Source organism: Python bivittatus, unplaced genomic scaffold (assembly GCF_059951505.1).
Source record: "Python bivittatus isolate LINGU-HERP-01145 unplaced genomic scaffold, Pbiv_v1 ctg000700_np1212, whole genome shotgun sequence".
Taxonomy (NCBI): domain Eukaryota; kingdom Metazoa; phylum Chordata; class Lepidosauria; order Squamata; family Pythonidae; genus Python; species Python bivittatus.
In genome coordinates this window covers 37,705,180-37,725,710 of record NW_028277098.1, presented here as the reverse complement: position 1 = coordinate 37,725,710, position 20,531 = coordinate 37,705,180, and the positions used below count along the sequence as shown (strand labels likewise).

The following is a 20,531-nucleotide window of genomic DNA, read 5'->3' as shown; positions in this document are numbered from 1 at the left end:
ACTTTCTTCAGGTGCTTTGTTAGCTCTCTTTTATCAGTCTGATCCAAAGTGTGCATTCAGGCATATTTATTAGTATGGTCTAGAAGCCATTTACAAACTAAGGATGGCCACTAGGCGGGAGCCTTATGCAGGTACCATTTTGCAGTTTGTTTCTACTATTAAGAGTAAGAAATAATCACCTTCAGTGAGATGAATATTATACAACTGCTTTCCATAGGAAAAATGCTATATAAGCAAATAGCTAATTTTTGAATACAAATAAAACTGTCAATACAAATGAAAAAAACCTCACAAATAAAATTCCATGGTTTCAATTTTGCTTCTCTTAGATCTTATCACACCAGTTAAAAAAAAAGAAAAGAAATGAGATAGCACTGCCCTTCTCATTTTGTCTAAACTTTGTCATATGTATTATTTATTGCAATTTTTAAAAAAGAATTTGAATATTTAATACTGACAGCTGAAAATATAGTAAAGAACAAATTAAACTTCTTAGAGCCTGCTAAGAAGCCTTTTGAAATATAATTGAGTTATTGTCAAATTTCCCACATCTGTGAAGTATCTGAATAATCTGTCTTCCTTCCGTCAAAGACTACTGCATAGAAATTTGCTAATTGCAAAACAATCTAATGTTTTGAAAACAGGATGTTTCTAGCTCCCCATAGTAAAGAACAGACAAACAGTAGAGAAAGGAAGGCAGCAAGTAGATCCTGCAGGATTCCAAGTGTGAGGGCTGAAAAAACAGTGACCTATCTTCCTGACCTCTGCTATTGCTAAGTTCCTGGCTCCGTGCCACTGAAGCCCAAACTACGTCATTTCAGAATGATAGTGGGCATGGCACAGCTGTTGTAAGTGTGACTCGAATTTCCTGTCTCCTTCCTGACAGACGTAGTTTTAAAAGTACAGCATTGCAAAAACAGGAGACAACAGAGGAAAGATTGGTTTTGAATCGTTCTTCAGAACTGTTTCCCAAAAGATGTTTCTTGATAATTTGATAATAGCCAAGAGACCCCAAGTGACAATATTCAAGGTTTTTTTATTTTATTTTACTTTCAGTAAATAGGATGGAAATGTTTCTTAAGTAAAACAATTACTAAGAAATATGAGCAATTTATTCTTGCCCATTCAGGAGCAGAGTTCAGAGGAACCTTTAAAAATCAGAATTCTGAGAATGCAAAAAGCAACCATCCTCAGCCACCATCATAGCACATCGATGTGCTGTGCTTTGGCATGTATCAGTTTCATTAAAATGATACATCTTTTCAGTCCTATTCAATCACGATATCAATTGGAATATTTGCTGCTTCTACTCCTAAAGTTTCATGATGGGTTTTTCATGTAGGTTTCTGTGTTTCCAATCCCTATTTTGTATTTCATTACATTCATTTCTGAATCCTATCCATAGTCTTAGTCGTCCCTTATTATTTAATATACAGCTGTGGTGCTATTTGGAAACCTCATAAGCTATTATATGCATTGGGCAAATGAGTCCTCCTTTGTTTTCCTGTTATTTGATATAACCAGAGGACTCTCTAAAAGCAATATCTTCATATTATGAAAGGCAGCAGGTGGTACAAATAGAGAATGGCCAAAATTGACAGTAAAACTTTAAGGTCTGTTCATATAGGTGTGTGAATAGAGACAGAGGGAGAGGGAGAGTAGTTTAACCATTTTGACTAACTTCTTAAAATTCAGAATACACACACATGCTCTCATATGCCCATACACGTTTAGTGACTTTGGCATAAATGTTTAGTAGGACTGGTTAACGTCACTCATCCCATAATTTGCACAGGCTATATGTATTTCTATTTCATTAGTAAGCAATAATCTATATGATCACTGTATTAAGGAATAGGAATAATAATCAGTGTTTGTGACTTGCGACTTTGTGGATATAGCTTTATATTATATAGAATGGCCTCTTAAATAGAAAAAGTGGACCTAGTAATATGCCCAACATATTCATCTGTCTGCCAGTATGAAAAGTGAGTTTGTAATTCCATGTTTTAATGTGACCTTATATAAAGCTGAGATTAGTGCATTTAAAATATTATGCTCCTGTTAAATATTTTTTATTATAAAATTAGGACCTCAGTTTGCCAAGGCAGCATATTCCTAGTTTTCCTGCACAATTATTTTTACAGCATTCAAGTCTTTAATATAATTTTGCTCTTACCTAGGTAGCTGTATATTATGTTTAATTCATATGCCTGAAGAAGTTTTCTTTTTCCACCTATGAGTCCAGCTGTTTTATATATGGTGTGACTAATGTAAGGAGAGCAGTAGCATTCACAGAATCAGACAGGCTGCGATTTTTAGAGTCACCCAAATGACCCCAAAGGGGATGCATCCTTCCATCACGTAGGCACTTTTTGAAATGTTTCGTTACACCTCCTCTCCTTTGTTAGCAATGTCACATACTAGGCCATTGTCCTCGTTATCTGTAAACTAAAATCTATTGATGTATACAAAACTTTCGCTGCACTCTTTCTAAAGGGTTTTCAGTCACATAGGACACTCACAGTCACGCCTTGGTTTTAGGAGGCTAAATAAACTAAACATGAGGACTCTAATGTAAACTTTGGAGGTAACTCCTGGCTGTTTGCCCCTTGTCTATGTGCTTCATTGCACAATGTCCATATTGGGAAATGTGGGGTTGGGTGGGTTGTCTGATGCGAGTCTGCCAGCACTGAATTTTGCTCATTTGGTACGTGATGTTTTGCTTAAGGTGTGCCAAACTGTTCTTGCTTTTGGGTTTACTGTAACTTCCTTTGTTTAATCTGCATTACAAAATAGTCCTATGTCTCTGAAAGATTTACTTGGATTAACTGCTGGCAGTCACTAGAAAACCTGCTACTTCCATTCTCTTTGTTTCTTAAAAGGGGGCTTTAATAGCTGTGAATCACAGAATTCTTTGGGATTCCCCTTTGTTAATGGCCATTTGTCCTTAGAAGAGCAGAAACTGAGGCCTAAGCAAAGGGAAATGTTTCTGCAGGAAAGAAAGTCTAATAATCAGCCATAAGAGTTGTGTCATAATTATCAATACTTTTGTAAACAGCATAATAAGCATATGATAAATCTCAGGTGAACTTGAGCTACAGCAATTTAATGTTTGTAAGTATGAATTTGCTAAAAAATGCATTATTTAATTAATTTTAAATTTGATGTGACTATATAAAGACTTGTTTTATATGGAGACTGAGGAACATTTAATCTGATAACCTCTGAACTGCATTACTTAATTTTCAGGTGGGAAAAGAAGCAATATTTTTTTAATAGAAAGAGGTGAATAGTGCAAATTTATTTCTATTCTATGTATTATTATTATTATTATTATTAATATTATTCTATATTTTATTTCTATTTAAGGTATTTAAGGTCTATTTAAGGTATTGAAAGTTTGCTTAAATGATTGTATACTACTAGAAAACAAACAGGATATGTCAGAAAAAGAGCTGCTAATATTTCATTAGTTGCTTTACTTGTAACCCAGTTCTGATATTTACTGGATTCAATAGCTATGCATCTTAAACAGAACATTTTCTATAGAATCCATAGATTTTCCTTTACTACTGTTGTTTACTCATACATGTATAGGTCCAAAAGCCTTTATTACTGGGCTTTATCCTTTATGCATGAAGTCAATTCTTAGATCTCACCAAATTGTGTCTCTTCATATTGCTGGTTTTGCCCTAATCCTTACAAGCACTACCCTTTTCACCACTGGATTTCTTTCAGAATATTCTTTTCATGTGTCACCTACCAAAATGAAGCTTCCCTAACTTCACTTTGACAACCCACTGCAGTTGTTTACTTTTAATATCCTAGAATGTGGATGATGGAGGATGCCTACCATTACTTTGGGAAATAATGGTTGCCCTGATAAAATGCATACGTAGCCCACAAGTTGCTAGTTGATTATCCTAAGCTTTGTACCGAAAGGCTGAACAACCAGTAAGCATGTCCTTGAAATAGGATGCAGTTTCATTCTAGATGTTTAATACAGGTAATACTCTGTTTTTTAACTAGTAATTCATAAAGATCAAATTGTGCCATAAAATTTCCTCCAGCCAATCAAACTCAAGGCTTCTATTAAAGAATGTTGTAAATTAGCACAATAAACATACAACAGCACAGTCAAGAAAGTCAGCATGCAGGAGCTTCTGGAATGGATATGGTTGAACAGATGAACCATTTGCATTCTTGCCTGATGTCTTTAGATGCAATTCCTCCTCTTCACAAACAGGTTTAAAGAGTCTTGTCATGCCTCATTTTTTTCCATCTATAACCACATTTTTAATATGACTCTTGTTTGTCTGGATTTAAAGTTCCATGCTTTCAGCTGGTCAATTTTTCTAAATGGTGTGGGGGTTTTTTGGAGGTGATCTTAATAGGTGGCAGCACCTGGTTGACCTTTCCTGGGCTGGAAGCTAAGCAGGGTTGGACCTGGTAGATGGGAGATCAACAGGGAATCCCAGGGCTGTAGGCTAGACTGGGAAGCGAAACGAAAAAGAAATCTCAGAAGAAGGCAATACCAAACTACTTCCATATTGTTGTCAAGAAAACTATATGGATATATCCATAAAGTACACCAAGAATCAAGCCTCATTCAGAGGAGACTTGTTTTTCATATGTATGTATAGAACACTTCAGACAGCAGAAAAAGCAAAATATTATGTGAGCTGGGAAGTAATTAGTTGGGGAACAGATGATTTAATTATTATGGCCCATTATTAGTCTTTCCTTCTATAAAATGTACATTTACTGATTGTCTGAATCCTATTTAAAAAATATCAGCAGCAGAAGAACAACTTTTTGGCCCTTGTTGCCAAAATGATTCTTCAGAGGAGAGGGAAGGATTATTTGTTAGATTGGAAGGTGATATTCAAGGAAATGTGTGCTTGGTCTTGAGCCAGAATTCAGTGATGTGCATTCGTGCATAACTTCTAAGTCTGTACTATTTATTATCCTTTGTTTAAACTTGATTATAGGGCCAAATAAAGCATTTAGTAGAATTAAAATTTCCCAAATATACCACCAAACAATGCCAACTTCTCTTGCACGTTTTCTTGTATTGTGTTTCCTCTTCATATGAATCCTCATACAGGTCTTTTAATAAGACATGTATTTAAAGGCAGGTGCTAAATTAAAAGAGCACTAAGGTCTCCCTTTGTTTACTGAGAAGGAAACTCATCTTGGAAAAAAGAGATTTTACTCTGATAGGATTCCCAATGCTGTTACACTTGACACTGGCCCAAACTTCCATATAATATAGTAAATTCTATCTAAAAATATTTTGGTTTTCCTCTATATCAAAAGTAGAAGAAAAATGTGTAGAAGAGCTAAACATGAAACAATGGGCTTGTATGTAACTATATATTGCTTCATTAAAATGGTATGAAACAAAGCCACTGTAGTATGTTCATTTTGGCACTCTACCTTCTTAATCTCTTTGCATGATACAATATTCTTCACCTCACAATTAACCATATACAGGGGATGGGGGAGGGGGAAAACTTTTGCTCACTTTTCTTTTAAATATCTTACTGTCTAAAATTAATCTAATAAACCTATGCTATTCTGTCTTGGTCTAACTCCTGGAAATTATTATAAGGGAAAATTACGTCTTCTTTTCATTTATTTTATGATGATAAATTCAAGAGTTCAATAAGTTCAAGAGACTATAAAAATACATCCTACCTCCGTATAATTTTCATAGTAAGACAAAACAAAAGACATGAATTGCTGGTAAAGGCTAAACTTCATTAAGACCAAGAGATGTAAATTAAAACAATTTTTAAAATGTTTAACTCTCACTGAAATCAATACAGCTTCATCTTGCCTGGAACATATCCAAAAGCTGGTGCAAAATGGGCATCGTGTTTTATTTCACAACCATCTTGATATTTAGGAAAGAAGCATTCTGCCCAAAGTTTACAGAGATTATTTGGGGGGGGGGGTGTCAGGTTATAAGTATAACATAATAAACTAATCTGTATAAGCTCGTAAGAGCTTTTCCTTCCAATCATGTGTTTACATAAGTAATGAAAGAATTACTGTTAATGTTTACAAACAGAACCACAATATTTAGATTTCTGCACACAATGCTCACCCAGAAATCCTGGCTAATTAAACCAGACTCTGTATGTACTTATTTTCTAGAAAGAAGGGAACTAAGCAAAAAAATCACTATTATCCATTACTTTCTGAGTGGCCTTGGAGCTACTTACTTCACAAGCCAGTTTTAAACCATGGATTGAATGTGGCTGATTCATCCTAGCTCATTTGGGAGCCATTAACCATAATTCAAGCTTACATGTAATGGGAAGCTCTTGTGAACTATAGATTTCCAGATACTTTCCATGTCTGTGCAAAAGAAGAAAAAAAAATGAGAACAAGGAACTTGTACGTAATTAAATGCTGTTTGTGCATATTCTGGCTTTGCTACATTGGTATTTTTTAATTCATTACATGAATGAGCTATAAAATAAGTACAAAATATGGAAACATACCAGAACAGAGACCCTGGTATTTACATTTACATACGTGCAGTCACATTATCTACTTCATCTGCAGATCCACTCATGCTATAAACTACATTAATACTGTACTTATTTTTATTAGATTTATATACTGTCTTTTGTCCAGGAGCTTAGAACAGAGAAGATAACAGGCCATCTACCTGTTGTTCCCATAACTACCACCCTATGAAGTTGGTTGGGGTGAGAGATAGCAACTGCTGTAAAGCTACTCAGTGGCTTCCATGGTGGAGCATGGACTTAAATCTGACTTTTCATGGTCTTAAACCACTGCACTATACTGGGTCTCCTTTATGTCATTTAGTAATGTATAGGGTTTTTTCTTTTTAAAAAAAATGCTAAACAGTTTGATAACATAATAAGCAATATGTTGATATGTTTTTGGCTAAGTTAATCTGTCCAACACATATGTATCTGAAACAATTTAGAGATCTCTAGCTATTGTTTATATTCCAGAACAATGGCTATTATGAGACTGTGTGAGCCAGGTTTCAGCAGATTTTGCCCCTTAGAGACTGGACTCAGGATGTTTCAGCAATGTCATACAGTGGTACCTCGGGTCACGAATGCTTCTGTTCACGATCAATTTGGGTCACGGACAGCTCCGTTCGCAAAATTTTGCTTCCATTCGCGAACGCCGGATCGGGTGACGAACAGGATCCGCGGCCATTTTCCCTCCCGTGACACGTGGTCGTGGCTTCCTGTAGGGAGGGGGACTCTCCCTCCAAGCAATAACTGCCTCCCCACCCACCTTCCTGTCCTCCACGCCAGAAGTCGCATCGAGCAAGGTTAGCGTTCTCTCTCTTCGTACTGTATTTTGTTTCATATTTTTGCGGTTTGAAAAAAAAATACATATGGTTCAGAATGGATTAACCGTAATTACATTGAACCTTATGGGAAAATTTGATTCGGGTCGCGACACGAATTAAGTTCGTAAGCCGAGGTACCACTGTATATGTGAGATAGACAGACACACACGCAACATGCAAAATATAAACACACACACACACACACATAATATAACAACATGTTTTAGGGGAAAAAAGAAGCTTTTCTTTCTGATTTTGTTTTATGCAGCATAACATTATTTTTTATTATTATTACTACTACTACTACTATTATTATTTCAATTTGTATGGCCGCTCATCTCATCTAAGCGACTCTGGGCAGCTCTCAACATAATAGATGATAAATAACATTACTTTTTCATCTACATATTCCTCAGTACTCACTGTCTGTAAAACAATGCTAGTTCTTTTAAAATTGTTCCAACCAAAAGTATTTATTTTGTAGTTTTCTTTTAATTGTCAGGCAAAAGCCTGGAAAGGGTTGCACAATAACATTTTAATGTCATTTTAAGATGTATTATATACATTACTTTTCTTTGTGCAGATAGGATGCAATAACTGAAACTAAACTTTATAAATCACACATATTCTATATGGGATATATAACAAATGCTTTTACCCCCAAATAATAGTCATTCTTCAGGAAAACATTTAAAAAATCAAAGTGAAGATCAATATATCTATCCTTCTGGAATTTCCATTGCACATATATAATAGGCAGAGTTGCACAAAAGCATCGCTTTCCTTTTGTCCTTACTCAGCAGAAATTTCAGGTATATTGTTCATGCAAGCAAGTAGAAACTAGCTTGTTTAAAAAAGCATATTCTTTAGGGATGTCTAGACTTACATCTAACAAAATTTCAATAAATATCTCATTTGGTGCTTGTATCTGGAATATAATTAACATTAAAATGTGATTACCTACATAGTGATTAATCATAAGGAAGTTTTATATACCTGGGTCTTTAGATGAGAAAAATCTGTAGTTGCTTCAAGCAGGTGATTTAACCTTATTAAAAACAAACCAGCCTATAGAATTCTAAGGAGTACTAAGCAAGTAATTTCAAGATGAGAAAATACCTCTGCAAAAATCAAATTACACACAAACACTGGGGCCAAGATGTTAATGGAGCTCTGGTGTGGGTGTCAGTGGGATGCTGGAAATGAGATTTTTATAGGGGGCTTTACTTGTTTTTTGTTTTAATTGGTTGGATACGTTTTTATCTTTGTTCACTGCCCAGAGTTCCACTGGTTAAATGGGCAGCTATATAAATTTAATTAATAGATGTAACTAATAAATGAACTCTTTTTCACTTCATATTTTTGTTGATTTATTATCATTTTATTATGCATTGTGTATGTACTTCTGACACTAATAATCTAAAGTCAGAAAAGGATATTTGCAATTGGAGAATCTTTACTTAACCTTTTTGACGCAAATGCCTCCTACCCAAGATATATTTTCTGTTTTGCAAGTTATTTTGATGCAATTGCAAGTTACTGAATAGGGCTTGATAAACCTGTACTGAAAGGGGAAAGGTACTATTTTGAAATAAATGTGTATTGTGTAAATAGGTATTGACTTTTTTCTGTAAAGAAATGCTGCAATCAATGGTACTCTACAACTTAATTAAAAGAGAAAATCTTCAAATTGAGGTCAGCTCCTGGTAAGACATCCATGTATGGAATATCTTTAGATCTGTATCCACACTGAACAAATATCATGAAGTTTTTCAGAATCTGTGCAGGTTATTTATTTACTCTGAAAGTTTTAAAGCTAATGTTAATGGAACTTACACAGCACATACATTTAGGTTATTTTTTTACACAGAAGGAAGCCTTCCCTAAGTTTAAATGGGATTTTCTCCCAAATAAATTTGAAAAAAAAAATTAGGTGTAAATTAATTTATTCCAGATGAAATAATAATTAGATTGCTATAATATGAGGTTAGGAGGAGGAAAAGGCCATTGAATCTAGCCAACCGCTGTAATTTTCTACTTTTTATAAGTAGATTAGGAAAATATTATTTCAATTATTGTCTTATAGAAGTTTGCTATGCTTTTTCAAATCCAGTGGTACTTTTCCCTACACCAATCAACCACACTGAGTAGATTCATAGGTTAGCCACTTAACCTCTATTTTTTCACTTGCAAAACTTGAATTTAGCATAACCCTAACCATCTGGAAACTGGAAGCTCGATTATATGGGATATAGTCACTCTATATAAGCCAAGCAAGGAAAACAGAACACTAGAAATGCTTTTAGACAACAGATACCTGTTTAAGATTCTACAGAAGAGATGTCCTTCCTTTCATTTGGAGAATCATGTTGGGTGGATATTTTTATACCAGGACCAATTATTTCTCTGTCACAGTGCACAAAAGAGCAACCATGGGGAATGGTGTGATATAAACTCCATTACTTACATACATATGTGCAATGTGCCAACACAAATATGGAAGGGCAAAGTTTCTGATGTCCTAATGTACACTGCATCATTTTGGCATCATTGTGTTAGGAATTAGTGCCTACAGTGGGTAAGAGTGTATTATATACTGCTTAGGATCTTCTCTTTTTAAGGACAGCATCATGCAACAGTCTGTCTATAATCTATTTCAGTTTGCTGTATTCACCTGTTATCAGACAAATTGTCAACTGCCCTTTGAATCATAAAAATACACTTCTCAGTTATTTCCTATAAGTATAAAATTAGCTTCCCCAAATGGCTGCTCCTGTGATACATTGCATCTGTACCTTTAATCATTCCTAGCCATTCACTGACTGTGCTGGCTGATACGATGAAAGTTGCAGTCTATCATGCGTGGATGTCATCAGCCTGGAGAAGGCAAAAACATCAGTAAAGGTACAGAAATGGGAAATGAACCTTTACCTAGCTCTAATGTAAATCTAAAGTAGTAGTGCCCAAAGATTTGAAAGTAATAATAGTCACAATGTTTTTAAAACAACAACCAAAGCAAGGCCCTCATCACACTTAGTCACTGTTTCAATAGGCAGATCCATTTGCTGAATGACTCAGTATCAGGCAAACATAATTAGGTCATAATTACTTTACAATAGTTTGAAAACATGCATAACAGGAAAATGACACAACTAGAATCTGTTTTTCACAGCCTTATGTATACTTCAACCATTGTTTAAAGATTTTAGAATTTTAGACTAATCATCTAATCAGATGTGATACATGATGTATAATCTTGCAATTCATCATTGCAGTGATTTCATTAAAATCATAAAACTGAATCTAATTTTGTATGAAGAAAAACTATTATTCAATAGTTCTGCATATTCTTTTAAATATATAGTGTTCCATTATATGAGACAATGCAAAATACTTAATCCAAAGTATTTGTTATTTTCTTAGCTTTATTACTGATTTTACAAATGGATACACTTCAGAGCATTCATGGATTTATGAAACAAAAAAGACATTGTTCATTGTGTAGGCATAGCTGATTTTCTATGAAACATTTAAAATCACCTGATAATCAATAATAGGGATTGGTAATCTGTAACCCATAGCCTGTATCACAGTAGCTGTCAACTGCTTTTTTCTATTCCACAGAACCATATCATGCCAATGAAATATGGTCCTTTCCTGACAAAAATAAGAGGAAACAGAATTTATTTATTTCAAAAGTTTGTATACTACTTCCCATTAAAAAAACAACCTTAAAATCATGTACAATAAAGGTCAAATAATTAACACAGTAAAGTAAGACAATTGATAAAAACAAGCATTAAACATAATATAAAATGTACAAAATAAACAATAAAATAATAACATAATAGTAGGGAAGTTAAATATCTATTATGACAGCAATGATGCATTTTTAGGCCAGGGAGAATAAAACTGTCTTTGCTTAATATCAAAAATATAATGAAAGTCAATGCCAGACATCTATCACTGGAAAGAGCATTTCAAAAGCAGGCACCTACCATTGAAAGAGCCTACTGCTCAGCAGCCTCCTGTGGGCATAGCCAGAGCAAGTCCTCCAAAGATTATCTTAAAATATGGGTAAGAATATAGTGGAAGATTTTCCTTCAAATACTGTGGCACAAGCTGAAAACATTTATCTACATGCTGTTGAAAACAATGGAACGATGTGTTCAGTTAAGGACTTGTTTGAATTCAATGAGATTCAGGTATCCCTAAGTTTCTTTCATTTGGATTGATTTTCCTTTGAATTGCTACATCCTGAAGGAACTATGTTAGTGTCAGGCTCAATGACAAGATGAGAATCTTTACTGCATACTAAAACCACTAAAACCGTTAAATGCTCTCTGTCAGCGTGAAGGTGCAGTTCCCAGCTTTATGTACACTATAGTTTAATTCCAGACCTTCTTACTCACACCTCTGTTATTTAACAGTCTTTCCACACTGCAGTTCTTGGCCTTGAAGCTAGTTGTTGATATACCTGGCATCTCTAGTCTGAGAAACTCGGAGTCTCAACTCCCACAGTTATGAGTTAAGTGAGTCAATGGGTATTAAATGGTTCCTGGACCATTCTTGCTGTTCTCATGAAAAACCTTGTGCCAATTTTTATCAACTAGATAGGTAGCTAGGCTCTCAAAATATGAACAAAAGCAATTCTCCGTTATAAACTTTTAGCCGAAGAGACAATCCCTTCTTATAGATTACAGTCTCCTATTCAATTTTTAACATTTATATTTCAGTGCTTTCTTTTGTGATTATCAGTATGAATCCGTATTAGGCTGCATTTTTGCTCCAGTTTTCAACATAAAAAATCTGGGATGCTTTAGAGTTTGGCTACCGTCTAGTCATACCAGTCCATTGATGTGAGTCTTAAATGAAATTCATAAGCTGAAAGTCATTCTCCCATGTGCCCACACAGCTAGGATTTCTGACCTTCACACTCAGCATCGTTTACACCTTTTCTTGCCTATATCTTATGACATTTTCAGCAGTAAACCTCCATGAGCTAGAGGAGAGTGACGCACATCAGAAGTTACCCCTGTTCATGTGACTGCTTCTATACTATCTTCTTTGAAGCAGAAATGCAAACAGGCAATTCCAAGAGTTCTTATTCACAGTCTCTTTGGCATTGTAGGCAGTTGTACGTTTAGCCTTTAGCTTGCCAAAGGAAATATTTTATAAGCACACTGCAGTTTATATTTCAAAGCCTCACAATTACATGTTGCTGTTATATAAATACAATGACTGCGTCTGACCTCCTAGCATTTCAAATTTTGGTTACAGGTGTAGTTAAAATTCAAAGCATTTCCACATTCAATGTTTAAGATAGAAATATAAATAACATAACATTATTAGCATAGTACACTATCAGCATAAGGTAGCTATGGTAGTCATGTTTGCTGCTTTGAAGAGATGTTTTATCAGGAAGTGTGGATGGTAGCAGAGTTAATAGGAATAATAGCCCAACGATACTAAACACTGGATGTTTTCCTAAACCATATCCTGACACTTGCTTTTCTTCTGACAAATTATAGATAGGCTGCATCTTCTGTGACCATTTATTCATTCACTGAATTTTGAGGCCATCTAACTCCCAAAATTTTACATCAATAATAATATATCAAAGCCTCCTATTAGCAAGGCTTATTTTAGTATTGAAACATTTATTGGCTTGATTTTCCAACCATGGGAGAGTATGTAATTAGTCTATAATATTATATTTCCTTTATATGCCAAAGTAAAATGAGATAAGCAGTAGATAGAGAATGCTGAAGAGTATGTTCTGATCAGATGGCTATAATCACTTGAATTTGCAGTCCCTGATGGATATTTCTGAGATCAAAATACTTCATGATTACTGACCAGCTGCTTACAGAAGCTCCATGAAAATGAAAAGCAATATTAAATTTTACAGGAACCTATTTAGCTCTATGAATAAGATGAAGCATCCCCAACTTTTATCTGTTATGATTCATTGGAATATTGTTTCTGGTGGTTAGGAAGAAGCAAATTTCAAATAATTTGATAATGAGTGATCATTCTTATTTACAATGTAGGGTTTTTTGGTCAGGTTCCTATAAGATCACTACTAACAACTTTAGATACAGACTGAGTTATTAACTAATTATGAACTATGTCATTCCACAGTGAATTTTTTTTAAAAAAACCCTTCTCAAGAATCATAAGTACCTTTTCAAACTTTAAAGAACTGTATTTAGCAAATTGGAATAGGATATTCTTACTTTATAAAAGAGAATCAGGGAATGATTTACATGCTATTCATATAACTCTTGACAACAAATACATACATTTCTGCATGTACTAGTTTCTTGTTGTGAAGACAAGGAGCTGGTTGTTTTGCACACAACATCTATATAAAACTCATTTATCTTAACAGTGGCTAAAACATCTGCATCTTATTTTTAATTTTTGATGAATAAGCAACAATTTTAAAAAGGTGAAGAATCTTTGCTGTATGTTTCGTAACCTGCTCTACCTTCTCTCTATGTCATGAGTGGGACAACAGGTGAGCCATAGGATAAGAAAGGCAATAAAGACATTAGGGTTGCCAAAAATCCTTGCTTCAAAGAGTCATTCTTATTCCAGACTATAAAAGCTGCTGGAAATTGAGTAGAACATTTACAAAATGGTTAGAATCAGATGAGTCCTTCATTTATGATAACTTTGTTATTAATCAAAGCTGAACTTTCCTGGCATGTAGATAGATAACATAAAAATAAGCAGGGAGGCAGCCAGGCTTATCCCACAGAGGCAGCAGGCATACAGTTGCTATCACGCTGTTACTGCCCTATCACTTGATCTCCCTGAGGTATTCATTCCATTGATTTCTGTAAGGGGAAAGGCATGCTGTCAGGAAAGGCAATGATGTGAGAAATGGTGCTCATCTGTGGCTATGGTTAAAAGGCTAGGTTAAGAGCAGTTAAGGTAGCAGCTAAATAGGGGACAGATATAAATTCAGGGCACCAATAAGTTAATATCGGTGTTTTCTGAAATTAATGCAAATCCATTAAACAATTTAGAACTCTTAAGTATTCTGTTGTGACTTAAATTATGGTGCCATGTTTACTATTAGGCTTTTAATTAGCTTTCCAATAAAAGGGGGAAGAATCAGTTCCTGAAAGCAGCTTTTATAGATCCAGTTCGGGCCTGCTAATTAGCCTTTCTCTTTCTTTATCATAAGAAAGTTTATGCTGGGATACCTGTTTGGGTATCTTTAAATCTTTAAATCTTTAAATCTCTGAAATTAGCTCCTAATTGGTTTCCACCGCTCGCAGAGCTCCTTCGGCAGAGCCATTATTGCTGCAAGACGGTTATCTGAAGGGAAGCCTTCCAGTAAAGGAGGCTGGCTGTCACGTGGCCTGTTGCCATGGCGTTCTCTTGACCAGGGACAGGCCTAGGGGGGAGGAAATCTTAACGCTGTGAAATAACTTCGGCTGCTAATTAGGAAAAGGAGCATTTGTGCATCCACATTTATTCTTAGGAATTTCCTGACACTTAAAGGTAGAGAGGGAAAGAAAGTAGTCTGCGTACGTTTTCATTGGCAATCATTATTTCATCTTGAATTATTTCCACTTAGTGGTAATACTTTCTGCTTCAAAGGAGCTGGTTCTGTTGACTCTTGGCACGTATGTGAAACACGAAAATACTCCCCACACCTTGTAAAAAACCAGGAATCTCAATGAGTTGCATTTAGACTGGAATTCTTAACAGACTTATGGGAAGAAATGTCTTATGCCCAGGAATGGAGTGTTAGCAAAGATAATAGGAAAACCATCTCAAATTTTGAGCTGCATGAATAATTTATATTCCAGGAATGAACTTGATTTGGTGTTGCTCAGTCAAACATTGCTAATACCTTGAGATGCATTCTCTCTATAATTTCAAGATACTAACAAAAGAGAACATGATGTAACAGAGAATGAGGTATATGTGGAATTTGTGCAAAACACTGGCTGTAAAAACCAGTGTGGATGGAGAGAGATTTAATGCAATCATAAAAGCCCTGATCGTGAGAGGAGTGACTGCTCACTTCCTTTTGCGTTGTTTTAAATAAACACAGGGATTCCTTCATTTTATCTTTGGAAAAGATGGGTCTGTTGCTAAAAACAGCAGTATCTGTGAAAAGCAATCGGCATTCCTTTTTTTTCTCTCTCAGTTCAGCTACAGAATTCTTTCTGGAAGGGGATCCCCCTTCAGCCCGCCAAACATCAAAGGGCTTTAAGATAGCTTGCTGCAAACATTTGGATTAGCTCTTCTCATTCCTTCATGCAGCCTGTGTGTGCAATCTCCAACACCACAGTCTTCATGCAAAGCTGGAATTCAATACTTGCTGTTGTCGTGGAGTCGCGAGTAGCCATGATTGCTGGAATTGTAGATATACACTAATTAAGGCTCCAGGCTGTTCTTGTTATTGAGGAATTCCTCCCTCTGATCTGCAGATTCTGCATAGGAGATTTCTTGTTTTGGTGTGCAAAATCTTCCAAAAATGCCTGAAGCAAACTATTTGTTATCTGTATCTTGGGGATACATTAAGGTGGGTTTAATTAATAAAAAATAAATGATCAAGTCATTCTGTATATGTCAGATTAAGTATAAATTGTGTTACTGTATATCATAAACAGAAAAACAGGTTTATCACTATACAGTAATAAACTCATAGACCAGATTAAATACAAATAACTTTAAAATATTAATAGGATGGCATGTAAACTGACAGCATCATTTTAAGTTGAATAGCAATGCATTTAAACTGCACACAACATGATACTGCATTAATGTTGTTCCTGTCAGAAATATCTGCATGTTGAAATTGCCTTTATATTATAAGTAGAAAAATGACAGACATTACATGACAAGTCTTTAAAGGACTCCTATAAAGTATGAAATAAAAAAAAACTGTTCTAAAATCTAAATAGTTTTCCAGAATTATGTAAAATGTAACTACCTTTTTCTAAAAATGATATTTTCCCAACCTTAAACTTATTATGTAACAGTGAATGGTTGCACGTCATCGAGAAAACATTTCTTATATGTGTCTAGTGTGGTATATGTTCTAATTAATACAGATTTTAATGCATTGTGTATCTATCAGTAAGATAAGCAGACTGTCTTACCCTGAATTTCTATGTTTTAATTACCCACAGTTCAAAAGAATGTTGAACCGGGAGCTGACGCACCTTTCAGAAATGAGCCGATCGGGGAACCAAGTCTCTGAATATATTTCAAATACTTTCCTAGGTAGGTTAATTAACATTGGACCTGTCTCCTTGTAAAAACCCTCTGAGCAAACTCTGTCACTCAAACCCAACCTCAAAATTTCAGTATATTTAAGGAAACAATCTCCAGGGTAGTGAAAGGACCTCTTTTCAGAGAAGGAGATTGCGGAAACCCTCGTGCATTCAGGAAGTTATCTAGGAAGCTATAAAATCAACAGGGCAAAATGTCATGGGACCAGTTCTTTGATAACTTTTCCCCATCTGGGTGCTCTCCAGCTGAGTGTAATTCAACTCTCTGACTTTCAGAATTCTCAGCCATGGCCGTGGGGGCTAAGGAATGCTGGGAGTTGGAGTCCTCTCCTCTGGAGAGTACACAACTAGGGGAAGGTTGTTTGGTGTCTGTGCTATAGATGCGCATAACATAACCAAGATGGAACTAAGCCTGGGCAGTAACACAGATAAATGTTAATTAATTATAAATATAACAATTGTGCGGACAAACATTTAATTAATTTGTTTGTTAAATTTATATAGCTGCCATCTCATTTCCATGACTCTGAGCGGCTTACAATGTTAATAATATTAATACCATTGTTAATTAATAACAATAATATTTACAAGTAGAGGAACATTGAGGAAGACTGTTACTTAGCAACCATTAATGCTTTCCAGGATTCTGGAAGGGGTAGAGAAAGGGGAAGTACTTCTTAGCAACAGACTCAGTGTTTTCTCAAGAAGTTTTACTCTAGCTTAGGGATGATAATCATGGAGTGTTTGGGGCTAGTCATGCTCTCTCAGCCCAACCTACCTCACATGTTGTTATAAGGAAAAATAGGTGGAGGAGCAGGCAATGTGTTGCTGAGCTCCTGAATAAAAGGAAGGATATAAATCTAATAAATAACAAAGGAACAAATGAATTCTTCATTCTGTGTTGGACAATTTTCAGAACAACTCTGAAATTCTATATCTGCCCATTTTCAAAAGCTTGAGGGGCACAAAATAGTCTACTGGGATCTCACCCAATGTACTTAATAAATATTAGAAATTCGTTTTTATCTTTTTTTTACGTAGACAAGCAGAATGATGTGGAGATTCCTTCTCCTACGCAGAAAGACAGAGAGAAAAAGAAGAAACAACAACTTATGACACAGATCAGTGGTGTGAAGAAGTTAATGCACAGTTCAAGCTTGAATAACACTAGTATTTCAAGATTTGGTGTGAAAACAGAAAAGGAAGACCATCTAGCTAAGGTCAGTGTGATTCATTTATTTTTTAATGAAAGATTCAAATACATATATAGATGTGGATTAGACATGTTAGCATAGTGTTTCATACTCCACAAATACTTTTTGTTTTTCCATCTGTTTTGAGGAGACTGTTTTGCAAGACAGAAAGGGTAATAGTAAGTTCCTCCAAGGAATATGTTGCTAATTTCTAAAAATAAAACTATTGAAATAATTTAGCTAATGGGGATAGTTCAATCTGCCCACCCCCACCATTCCTCACACACATTATTATACACACATACATGATCTTGGTAATTTTCTACTGTGGTATGGTGTAAAAAAGTAACTCAGAGGTTAGATGCAGCTTTGGAAAATAAAAATGCAAGGGGCTCAGGACAAATGTGTTCTTAAGAAGAAGGTTTCTAATCCTGGAGTGTTAGAAACTATTGATAAGAGAAAAAAAATTATGCTGATATACTTATCTGGAAAACATGTCTTCAAACTAATTTCTGAACCATATCCCAGCTCTGAAACTAGTATAGATCAACTCCCAGTCAAACAGTTTCAATGGAAGGGATAAGGAAAAATTCAAATGGGAAATAGGGAATGTCACTCTTTCAGAAACTAGATGGCATGATAAATTATTTCTCCTTTCATATGCCATATTTTTGGGATAACTGTATTAGTTAGAATTTGTATCCTTAACATTTAAGGAAAAAATTATTTGGTCTCTCTATATAAATGCAATTATAACCTACATATGGCCCCATTCTCTTTGTGGTGGTATTATGTATTCATTAATTTGTTGCTCTTCGATTTTTCTTTTCCTTATAGGAGCTAGAGGATCTGAATAAATGGGGTTTGAACATATTTAATGTTGCAAGATATTCACACAGTAGACCTCTCACTTGCATTATGTATGCAATTTTTCAGGTTGGTAATTGTGATGTTATTATTATTATTATCATTATCATCTTCCAGTTGTCATATCTTTAAAAAACAGCACTAACTTCATCTTTTCTCGGTAATGAAAGCCTTGGGTTTTTATCAAATTCTGACCACTTGTAATTTCTATTACTCTGAACAGGAAAGAGATCTATTGAAGACTTTCAAAATCTCATCAGACACCTTTATAGCTTACATGATGACTTTGGAAGATCACTACCACACTGATGTAGCTTACCACAATAGTCTCCATGCAGCTGATGTAGCCCAGTCTACTCATGTTCTTCTGTCCACACCAGCTTTGGATGTGAGTTGCTTTCACCCCCAGTCAAATAATACTTCCATAATGACTTAGTTGCACTTGCTAATTTCTTGTAGCAGCATGCCTTAAATAATAGTCTGAATGTAAAAGTAAGTAAAATTATACAGGTAGCCCTTGACTTACGACCATTCATTTAACAACTGTTCGAAGTTATGATGGGACTGAAAAAAGTGATTTACAACCAGTCCTCACACTTACAACCATCACAGTGTCCCCATGGTCACGTGATCAAAATTCAGGCGCTTGGCAACTGGCATGTATTTACAATGGTTGCAGCATCCTGAGGTCCCATGATCACCATTTGCAACCTTGCCAGGGGGATTCTGACAAGCAAAGTCAACAGGGGAGGCCAGATCCACTTAACAACTGTGTGATTTGCTTAACGACAGCAGCAATTTGCTTAATGACCACAGCAAAAAAGTTTGTAAAATCAGACGCGACTCAGTGACCTCATTGCTTAGCGATGGAGGTTCCAGTCCCAATTTTGGTCATAAGTCAAGGACTACCTGTATGCATAATTCATTTGCTTTGATGATACCTCTGGTACAGTGCAACTGTTGCTGCAAGTTCTTTCACATTAGGCAATGGCATCAATTAACTGATTTCTAAACTATCATATCAAGAAAATAGGTAGGGTTATAGAATTTCACAGTGTAGACTGCTGTCTTGACACTGATGTAAATCCATGGATTGCTTGAACCAAATATTATACATAATTCCATAATATTTTAGAAAATTACAAAACACATAGTGAGAAGTATTGTAGACATCCATCTCTCCAATTTCCTACTGTGTCCCATTTAATGTTTTCTTTGTTTATTCATAGCAATCACATCTTTCTGCATGCTCAACTCCTTCCTAAATATATGGATTCTTATACTGTATAATACATCTTCATGTTATCTCATAAATACAAAAGCTAGATTTTGCACTAACTAAGGTTTATTATTTAGTTCAGATTTATTTATTTCAGGCTTATTGATAACAATATGAATGTGGGTTTTGATTTTTGTGATAGGATCATATCAGTAAGCTCCTTTACAATATTCTGCATGTTATGATATCTTACAAAATTTTATTTTAATATGAGATGCAAAACTTACATTTTTACTTTTTTTTACTCTTTTGCAGGGGATGTGTTACAACTACTGCATCCCCAAAAAATAGTGTAAAAAACCAGATATAATGAATTGGAAGTAGCTGATAATCTTAAGGAAGATTTCAGTTCTTTCTTATGTGCAGTTGTAACTGGACAAAAACTTTTCTGTGCAGGTTGTTGATAAGTTGGCAAATACTTTATGAACTATGTAGTGTTTGTGACTGAGGTCTGTTTGTTGATCTTTTCTGTTCTAGGCTGTATTCACTGATTTGGAAATTTTGGCAGCAATTTTTGCAGCAGCAATTCATGATGTGGATCACCCTGGTGTCTCCAATCAGTTCCTTATTAATACAAG

General features: G+C 35.1%; 1 protein-coding gene across 3 annotated transcripts in view; it reads left to right on the top strand.

Moving 5' to 3' along the window:
- The window catches only part of PDE4B (phosphodiesterase 4B), a 224,325-nt gene that overhangs the window by 194,467 nt on the left and 9,327 nt on the right, over positions 1 to 20,531 (top strand). For all 3 annotated transcript variants that reach the window (XM_007424888.2, XM_007424890.3, XM_088153749.1), the window contains 5 exons: positions 16,513 to 16,606; positions 17,656 to 17,834; positions 18,645 to 18,743; positions 18,898 to 19,062; positions 20,431 to 20,530. In XM_007424888.2, the coding sequence (XP_007424950.1) occupies positions 16,513 to 16,606; positions 17,656 to 17,834; positions 18,645 to 18,743; positions 18,898 to 19,062; positions 20,431 to 20,530 (637 nt within the window). The remainder of the gene's footprint in view (positions 1 to 16,512; positions 16,607 to 17,655; positions 17,835 to 18,644; positions 18,744 to 18,897; positions 19,063 to 20,430; position 20,531) is intronic.